We start from the raw sequence: 10,199 nt of genomic DNA on the forward strand, positions 1-10,199 counted from the left end.
CTAAAACACAACAAAAATACTGAGGAATAACACTTCATGTTGCTAAGCTTTCAATTATAAAATCTCTTTTCCCTAAATGTTGTCATACTGTGAAATTGTGATGTTCTGTGGATAGATAATGCATTAACCAAACATAATTTAATTCATCTGGGGGGTTCTGTAGCAGTCTGAATATTCTTAGTTTGGGAACAGGCCTTCAAATTCATTTCAGCTGCATTAAACCTCTACCTTAAAAAAAGTAAAAAGCTAAAAAAGGTGGGAGCAGTGTTGAAGTACCAGTCTAATTACAGACTGGTAATACAGAAAAAATATTTAAATTGTGTTATAGAGAAGACAAAACAGTACCATAATTAAATATGTAACATCTGTTCAAAGCTTTGACAGTTTAATAACACTTTTAACAGTGAGGCTTGGATTTGTAAGGATACCTTGATTTCAAATACCAGTAACTTGGATGGGATCTGAACTCCTAAATGGCCCTGAATCCATTTAAGTGAACAGGACTGAATTTATCAGATGTAGCTGGGATAATCTACAGAAGAGACAGCATTCACTATTAATACTGGAGAAAGCTTTATTAATACTGCATGCAAATTCACTGAATTCTTAATGTTTCTCATAAACCAGATTCAAAAACATGGTATCTTGAACTAAAGAAGGAAAAATTACATGTACATAGAGATGGTACACTCTACAAAACAGGACATGAAATAGTGAGTGATGCAGGATACATTGTATAAAAACTTAGCACCTTGTACTCAAATACAATGAAAGACTGTTCAATGGGAGCTTACTTTGACTAACAAGACTGAGTACAAGGTAGAATGAAGTGTGACAAGACAGTGGATATGCTTATTTCCCTAATCATACTGAAAATGAATGTGAAAAGGAGGACATTAATCATATGGTTTGTGATAAATTCTAACGGCTTTCATTAAACCACTAAATGATGAATGTGCTGTGTTTAATCACATCATGGAACATACACTAAGCAGCATGCTTATTTCGAATTATTTCTCCTCCTTCTATCTCAATTTGCTCATACAGCCACTTGCGGTCGCAGCGACACTCAACTCCGCACTTGTTGGAGCGGCACTTGGGGCAGGCATAGAAACATCCCAGGCAGTCTTCATCCAGACAATCACAGAGGTCCATCCCGCTGTACAGCAGTAGCCCCTGGCTGTCGTACACTTTACTCTTGGCTGGTATAACTTGCCTGTATAAAAAAACAACAGTTACTTCTAGCTTAAAAAAATCCGAGCTGCAAATAGTTGTGGAGAGAAGTTTTACTTTAAGGTGTTAATTTTAATGTGGATATAAAAAAACCATACTGCATGAGATGGGCATTTGGCTCAAGGTCAGGCCCAGAGGATGACAGTGAATGGACTTACACCTGGCTGGTGGCCAGTCACTAGTGGGGTTCCCCAGAGCACCATTTCAGATCCACTTTTTAATAGTCTGATAAATGACCTGGACACAGGACTAGAAGGTGTCTTAAGTAAACCTGCAGATGATGCCAAATTGGGAGGAGCTGTTGACTCTGGTGAGGGTGGTGAAGCCTTGCAGAAAGAACTGGATGGACTGGAGAGCTGGACAATCACCAACAGCATGAAGTTCAACAAGGGCAGGTGATGGATTCTGCAGCTGTGGCTGCACATCCAGATGCACATCAGATGCTGGAGGCCAGCCATGCTGAGAGGGATGTGGGGGTCTTGGTTGACAACAAGTGAAACATGAACCAGCAGTGTGCCCAGGCAGCCAGGAAGGCCAATTGTATCCTGGGGTGCATTGAGCACGGTGTTGCCAGCCAGTACAGAGAGGTGATTGTCATGCTCTACACTGTGCTGGGGCAGCCTCACCTCGAGTACTGCATGCAGTTTCGGGTGCCATGGTAGAAGAGTGACATGAAACTATTGGAGAGTGTCCAGAGGAGGGCAATAAGGAAGGTGAAGGGTCTGGAGGAGAAGTCTTATGAGAGGCTGAAGTCCCTTGGTTTGTACAGTCTGGAGAAGGGAGACCTCATCACTGCCTATGGCTTCCTGATAAGGGGGGCTAAGGGGCAGGTGCCAATCTCCTCTTTGGTGAGCAGTGATAGACCTGAGGGAACAGCATGAAGCTGATACAGGGGAGGTTGAGGTTGGATATTAGGAAGAGGCTCTTTACTGAGAGGGTGGTCAGGTAGTGGAACAGACTCTGCAGGGAAGCAGTCACAGCACTGAGCCTGACTGAGCTCAAGAAGCATCTGGACGATGCTCTCAGTCACATGCTCTGACTTGTCCAGTCCTGTTGTGGAGCCAGGAGTTGGGCTTGATGATCCTTGTGGGTCCCTTCCAACTCAGGATATATTCTGTGATTCTGTATGTGTTACCGTATTTGACAACTTTTCTCAGTCCTAATTGTATCTCCAGTATAGTGCTTTTGAAATAATTTCAAGAATGAGAAGCATTTATTTCTTCAATAGTCCATTTATTCAAGCACTTATGAGTATTTAATAATCTTCAGATTACCTTTCAGATGGTGTGAAATGCTCCCTTAAATTACTTCTCTTTTGTAATGTGGAGCTGTAATTCTCAGGAGGTCATGTAGAATCACGTAGGGTGTGCACTTCCTAATTTAAAAATTTAGCCTTTTGACATTACCCATCTCTGTAACAATTATGTTAAATTGCAGAATCACAGACCTCTGGAAGTCACCTTATCTGACCCTCTGTCCACAGCCAGGTGACCTCAAATTAGGCTGCTTAGGGCTGCATCTAGTTGAGTTCTGAATAGCTCTAATGTCAGAGATGTCCCAGCGCTTTTGATCTCAGATTTCACAAGGTACGTAGAAAAAGTTTTCCTAACACTGCAACAGAATTTCCCTGGGTGCAACCTGTGCCCAAGGTGAGTAGAAGACATAAATAAAGGGGAAAATGATATATGATTTCTGGACAGCACAACTAGTGACTGTTTCTTTGTTGTAGAAAGAACTTAGAACTTCTTGTAGAAGAAACTTAGGTGGAGAGCAGGGAAGAGGCATTAATGTCATCTTTCATGAATGTTTCAGCTCTTGTGAGATTATTTAAAACCAGGACTTCTATCCCTCTCCTGTTAAGACAAGACTGAATTGGTCCAAACTTTTAATGCAGAATGACAGACAAAATTCAGGTGTGTATTTTTAATCTGTAGAAAGAGTAATTTTAAATCAGCCAGAATAGAAGGTTGTAATTTTTTATCTAGTATTTCCAACTTGGACACAAACTCTTGGGGGTTGGACTCAATGATGATCTCTTGAGGTCTCTTCCAACCCCTACAATTCTGTGATTCCTTTTAAAAATGGAAGGTAAGGTCCTACCTTGCACACTTCTGTTTAAAAAGTGTAATTACTGTGTTTATTGAAAGATAACTCCAATATTTTAAGTGTAGTCTCCTTCGCCATACTGTAATTGGATTCAATCTATTATCAGAATTTTAGTTTATGCATAAATGAACAGCTTCACCTATGGATTTGTGTAGTATTGTCATGTATTCTAATTGCCTGAACTATGGACTGTATGCTAACACTTCATTTTCTGTTCTGCTTTTTGCTGTAATGAGTATGAGCTTTAACATCCTCAAAAACAAAAGAGCAATCAATAAACAACACACAGAAAATGTTATAGTGTTATAGTGTTACAGGGACACTGACCATCAAGGCTATTTTACTTTGAAGTGGAAGTGAAAGATAATACAGGAAACAGTTTACCTGTCTGAATTAAGTGATGCAGTTTTTGTTTGCAGCCTTCTTTTTTCCCTCTTACTGGTCTCAGGAGTGAATTCAGTCTGTCGTCCTGGATTAGCAAACTGTAGAGACTTCAAAGCCTTAGCTGTACGCCCCTGAACAAAGACAGAAAATCCCCTTTAATCACAAATACAACCCTAAGTTAATAATAAAATGTTCAGTCTAGCCAGGATATGGTAATGCCTTAGGTATATTCTTGACTTCAACTTTTAAGCACTGGATTTCCCAAAAGAAACAACTTCAAGCCTTAAAATATTTATACTGGAGAACTGTACCAGTCTTAGAAACCAGTAATATGAACTTAATTATAGCGGTTTTAAACAAGGCTTTCAAATTTCATCCCCATCAGTCTCTTAATCATACTGACATATAATTGAAAAATACAGCTGATCAACAGCCCTTCGGCTGAAAGGGACAACTGCTCCTGGAAGGTAATTCTGCTTCGCTACAGGGCATATATGGATGAGGTCTTGCTGATTTGGTTGCCCACACTTCTCATTACCTGCATGTGTCTTGAACACAGCATCCAACGATGTACAAGCTGTATTCCAAACCCAGCACTCAAAGCATCATCCTCCCACTCCCACACTCCTTCATTACTGACCCTGAACAAACACCATGACCTTTGCAGTTCAGGCACCACAAGAGTACACTTAATTCACCTCAATGCAGGTTCACTTCATAATGATTTGCCTGCCAGAGAAAGTGGATTTTTTTAAACAGAAGAGACTAAACAAAAAGTTTATCTCAATATCCTTAGAAGGAACCTTTGCAGTGTTCAGTTTTAACTAAAAACACAAGCTTGTTTTTCACAAGGCTTGAATAACAACTTATAAGTACCAGACTGCTGCTGGTATCTTATAGACTTACAAGTTTTAAGTCACCCTCGTAGACACAATTATTTTAATTTAAAAGGCAACAATATTTAATTAGGAAAGAGAATTTTTTTAAGGTGCTCCAAATGAAGGTTTAAATACATCAAACTCCCACACATCTAAAAGACTACACCCCTACATCTTTCTAATAAACTTAATTTCTTGAGGTAGGACTTATACGAAGCCCAAGTCCAACAGCTTGCAGGACTTAGGGAGTGGGAAAATGGGTCCATATACGTACGTCCGGATCAAGTTTTCTTCTTTGGCGATCTTCGGATTCCACATCCACGCTTCCATTTATGATCTGCATGCACTTGGGACAGAGCTTCCAACCAGGCACAAACTGTCTTCCAAACTTGGCGCTTAGAAAAGTTGCATCATCTAAGTCAATTGGCCGTAAGTTTTTCTTTGATAGCTTTCTGTGTATGTTGAAGGGATCACAACATGATTTCTGTAAGTCTTCAAACCTTTCAATGTAAATCTTTGCGTGGTGGAAGCAGATCGTGTTGTTGTCTGAAAGGGTTATTCCCGTCCTAAGCTGAAGTAACACTAGGTCAGATGAAGATACGTCTTGCTTAGTCTTGAAGCCAGTGTGACGGGTATAGTAGGTTTTATGGCATTCATTGGTAGCTTGAAGCTGAACTCCAACTGAACAAGGATCCATTTTATTTTATCTGAGCAAATTATTTTGGCTAAAATGAATCCTGTGAAGTCTTTAGCAGTTTCTATGAAGATCACCCTAGAGAAAGCATTCAAATAAATCAGATTTGTGCTGCAAAGCTTTAACAGTGAGCTTGACAGACTAGGTTAAACTAATTTAAAAAAAACCCAAACATGTAAAGAAATTAAGCCTTTTAGTCTAGATAAGACTAAAAATACACTGAATTTAATTCTGGAATTAAACCATACACCCTCTATTACTCTGAGGCCTTTTTTTCCCAGCTACAGCAAATATAAATGAAAAATGTTCAGTAGCATTTCCTTCTCAAAAGCAATCTGGGGTCAAGGTGGAGGAACTTTTCAGACCGCAACCTGCTATGGCCACCAGAGAGGGGACTCCTCTCTTGGCACAATCCCTGTTTGTCAAGATGAATTGTGAAGATGGCCCACAGGAAGAGACGTCTGATAGCTAAACATTTCACCCAATCTGTTCCCAAGTAGCTTGTAGGGAAAAGGCTGCTGAAGGTAGGATGCAGAGGCTGTCTGATGTCTGTTAGCCATTCACATCCAAAAGCCTTTTCCCGTGTGTTCTCCAATGTGTAGCAGGTGCAAGGCAGCAGACACAGAATCAACCTGAGCCTTTTCAAGAAAGAGCCTGAGGTACAGACATGCATTGCTGGTTCTAGATGTGTGCAGTTGTGGTGGTCACGTGGCCTTGGTGTGCAGCTCTTTGAGTGCCATGCCTGTCTGATGTAAGCATTAAGCAGTTAGTTAAACACTAAGTCAGTTAGAAACACTGCAGAGTGGTCTCATACCCATGCCAAAGCTTAGAACATGTCCAATGCTGGCCCAAACACATCATGGCCTGAGCCCATCTCATATTTCTGCTCTACTACAACATAAAGGACAAATTTCTACCAAAAGGAAGGAATTAATTTACTTTCAAAACCTCTGAGAACCTTAATTACAATAAATACAGCCTAACTGGGAACTTAATGTTCACCCAGCTACTCTGCAAAGAAAAAAACAGGCAAGCTAAAAAGCACTGTGTGCTAGTTTTGTCTGGGATAAAGATAAATTTCTTCACAGTAGCTTGTGTGGGTCTATGTTTTGGATTTGTACTCAGAATGGCATTGATAACATGCTGATGTTTCAGTTACTGCTGAACAGTGTTTATGAGTGTCAAGGTCCTTCTGTTCCTCAGACTGCTGTGTTGGTCAGTAGGTTGGGGGTGCACAAGAAGCTGTGAGGGAACACAGCCAGGACAGCTGACCCCTTCCATACAATATGATGTGGTGGTCAGCAATAAAACTGGGAGGGTGTGGGGGAGGCACTGCTCCAGGACTGTCTGGGAATTGGTTGGTAGCAAGAAATTACTTTCATCTGTATTGCTCTGTGTGTGTGCTAGTTTCCTCTCTCCCCATCCCCCTCCCTTTTAACATTATATTTACATTCTTGATTCTCCCTCCCGTCCTACTTGGGGGGAGAGTGAGTGAGCAGCTGTGTGGTGCTTAGTTGCCAGCTGGGGTTAAACCATGACATTCATGCTAACCACCACCCAGGGCAATATGACTTTTTAATCAATAAAATTATCAGCCAGTTGTATCATGGAAGGATAACCTGGGATGCTGCTTTCAATAAAAGCAAACGGCATCATGCCTAATGACATATGTGCAAGGTTACCCAGTATACAGAAATATGAAAACAGCAATGCAAAAGTTTTAACAGCAAATAATAAGTTAATAGCTTTCTAAAATGTCTCTGAAAAGGCGCTGCCTGGAGCCCCTTTGCTGCAGAAATCCTCTTGATTGTAATACTTTAATTTTTCTGAAACAGATGTGTACATCTGAAGGCATCACACAACACATTTCCATATATTAAACTGTATGGATGGTGATTTAAAGGTCTTGCATAGGACATGCCATTATATAGTGATTTAACTGTTCCAAATATAAATTATATGCTGGGCTATACCCAGGCCAGTAAACTTCTTTTAAAGTGTAACTTTGTATCTGATTCAAGATGGAACTGAATGTAACTGAACAATTATTTTAAAAAGTTTTCTCAGCCTATTGATAAGAGTGGTCCAGCTTTCCAGAAGAAGAGAGGCACAATGTTGCAAACATATGAGTTTGCAAAACAGGGTGTGTGTGTATTTCACTTGGGAAAAAAAAAGCAAACTTGCTTCTTTTTGCAAGTTATCTGAAAACAGAAAGACTTACATATTAGCAATTTTAACACAATTTCTCAGGTCAACCTTAACCCTGTATTTTAAGACCTAGAATTACTCCAGCACTAAATTGCTATGCTATCTGAGCTCTTGACTGAAATCACTCAAGACCTATTCCACAGTCTTGATCCTGCAGAGCAATTCAGATCTGCACTGAAGAATACAAATAAGGAGCAAAGTGTAGATGTCAATGAGAGTGCTGTTGTATTATGTAAAAGTTCCTTTGCCTCTTTACGTACTTTCACTGTGGTACTGGCTTTGATTATTTTTCCCCTCTCAAAGACCATCTGTCAAACTTCACCATCTTACAGCTATACTTGAATTAAACTTTTATTTTCATTGGGTGTACGAAGTTTGCCTTTCATGCTAAGGTAACGGGCATGGTGTATGATCAAAGCATCTGAGTTAGCTAAGTCGCTGTTAAAATGTTAGTACCATGTAACTGGATTCAGAGGAGCCTGTTGTGGGCTATGCAGCGAGCTTGGTTCAAATGCTAATGTCTAGTTTTGAATGATTCCTGCTGTGTGTGGCAGGTGGGGTTTGTGTGTGTGGACTAGGAAGCACAGTAGGTCAGTAGAAAAGTGATGATCTCAATTTTCAAATCTGCAGGCGTAGTAGAAGTCAGAACTCTTGGAAGAAGTTAAAAGAACTTGTTTCTGTAAACCAGGAAATAATTATTGCAATTATTACACCCTTGGCAGGTGTATGTTCTGCCTGGTGACTACACCACCTGAAATACCACTATATTACACAGAGGGCAAACACATCAAGTCTATTGTCACAGTTTGTTCAAACAACACTGTACTGGTGACACAAGTTAAGTATCTCACCCACTTGATTTGTAAGAATTCTTGGTAGAAGCTTCACAGGCATTTCTTCTCTCCTCCCCTGGGGAGGAGTAGAAAGCTTTTTTTGCCTGTGAATTCTCTTTGGTAGAAATAGATGAGGGCTTTGAAAAGCAAGTACTTAACTGAAGGCTTGTACATGCACCTCAATTAGTTTTTACTGCCCCAAAAGCAATAGGCTAAAGCAGAAGATGGCAATGAGGATGGGCACTTGTGCAAAACAAGCCTGCCGCACTAGCAGGGATTCAGCAAAGGCTGCAAGAAGAAACAAAGGACGGAGGAAGCTGCAGTTCAGGCCGGCAGCACCGGCTTATGAAAAGTCAAAGGGCGAGACCGGTCCTGAAATTGCAGCGGTGGCCCCGCGTGAGGCGGGATGCGCGGCAGCTCTCCGCCACCCCCCCACAGACCCCCACAGAACGGTGCCGGCCTCTGGCCCGATGGCTTAGCCCAGCGGGAAGCTCAGCCGCCCGCTTGCTTTTGCGGAGGGCACTGACCCTTCGGGCGGCCAGCTCGCGGGTCCGGCTAGGCGGAGAGCCGCGCAGGAAACGAGCGGCAGGCGCGACTGACGGTGGCTGGGAGCTACCGGGCAGGGCTCTCCGCAGCCCGGCGCGCCCCAGGCCGCCCACGGCCCCGCGCGAGCGCAGCCCCGGCCGCCCCGCGGGGCCTGGCGCGGCCCGCCGCCTCGCGCCGCCCCTCCCGCTGGCGGCCGCGCCCCCGCGCCGCCCCGGGCGGCAGGCGGCCTCCCCGGTACCTTGCCGCGCGCTTTCCTTCACCGTAGCGCGGGGGTGCCGGCACCCCACGCCTGCGTTCCCCCAGCGACGCCAGCGCTGCTCGTAGCAGCCATTAACCACCCTTCGCCCCACCCGGCCTCCGGCTCACCACAGGGCAGAAGAAGCGCCGAGCGGCCCCGCGGCGGCGCGTCCGGTCCGAAGCGAGAAACACCGGACACCGATCGCTACGGAGGAGCCTCCGGAGACAGCGGGCGGGAGCGGAGCGGTCACGCGCCCCAGCGTGGGCTCGCGCGCGACGTGACGTGCCGCCGCCCGGCGCTCACGCTGCGCGTGCGCGGCCGGGGAGGGTGGGAGGGAGGGGAGCACAGTCCAGCCCCAGGGGGACAGGATCACGTGCCTTGGGGGCGGGTCGCGGCAGCCATGTGGCGGGCGCGGATGGGGTTGGGAAGGCAGCGGTCGGCTGGGGTAGGAGGAGAGGGGCGGGGCACTGCCGTCCTCACCCGCGGCTAATGCAGAGGAAGGGTCAGGTGCGGTGCCAGGGGAGTGAAGCCGGCCGAAAGCGGCGCTTGCCCCATGGGCACCCCGCGGCCTGCCGCCGGCTGGAGGTAGCGAAGGCGTAGAGAACAATCCGGGCTTCGGGGCGGAGCTGCAGAGCCCTCCCCGCCACAGCGTGCGGAGCGAAGGGCTGTGCCCTGCGGAGGGGCCGTGGCAAACCGCCCCGCGCCCTTGCTGGCGCCTCGGGAGGTGAGGGAGCTTGATGAGGAGGCCTGTCTAAAGTAGGGAGAGCTGTCAGTGTGGTCAGGCGAGGGCAATCTCTGAGGTTATATCCCTTTCCGCCCCACCCACTCCCGCCCGAAGTCAGTGCTACCGAAGCATTACTTAAAACAAAACACCAATCGTGAAAAGGTGTTCGCTTAGGACAAAAGCCCATCAGTTTCTCTGTCAGTAGAATGCCTTCCAGAACTCTGCGTTTAACCCTGTTTTCAGGACAATGGAGGAGTTAACGAAATTTTGAGTATTCTTTCTTTGTTGTGCTGCTTCCTAGTGACAGCACACCCTGCTTATTTCTGGAGGTTTTGAAAGGATAGTAAACAGAACA

The 10,199-nt window shown here is 44.7% G+C and overlaps 1 protein-coding gene across 1 annotated transcript; it reads right to left on the reverse strand.

Moving 5' to 3' along the window:
* Positions 1-567: 567 nt before the first annotated feature.
* Positions 568-9,334, reverse strand: ARL14EP (ARF like GTPase 14 effector protein). The gene is made up of 4 exons (XM_084262869.1): positions 9,249-9,334; positions 4,876-5,373; positions 3,724-3,854; positions 568-1,216 (listed from the first exon to the last, which is right to left on the reverse strand). The coding sequence occupies exons 2-4, from the start codon at positions 5,296-5,298 to the stop codon at positions 988-990; spliced, it is 783 nt and encodes a 260-aa protein (XP_084118995.1). The 5' UTR covers positions 5,299-5,373; positions 9,249-9,334; the 3' UTR covers positions 568-987.
* Between the last annotated feature and the right edge of the window lie 865 nt (positions 9,335-10,199).

The sequence above is a fragment of the Gallinula chloropus genome (assembly GCF_964237585.1).
Source record: "Gallinula chloropus genome assembly, chromosome: 4".
In the NCBI taxonomy this organism is placed as follows: Eukaryota; Metazoa; Chordata; class Aves; order Gruiformes; family Rallidae; genus Gallinula; species Gallinula chloropus.

What these genes read in the sequence shown, in the direction of transcription:
- ARL14EP (XM_084262869.1), bottom strand. Translation starts at nt 5,298, where the DNA reads ATGGATCCTTGTTCAGTTGGAGTTCAGCTTCAAGCTACCAATGAATGC. An exon ending in GAAGAAAACTTGATCCGGAC is followed by an intron (nt 3,855 to 4,875) that starts GTACGTATATGG and finishes GTCTTTGTTCAG; the next exon opens with GGGCGTACAGCTAAGGCTTT. An exon ending in GCATCACTTAATTCAGACAG is followed by an intron (nt 1,217 to 3,723) that starts GTAAACTGTTTC and finishes TTTTTTATACAG; the next exon opens with GCAAGTTATACCAGCCAAGA.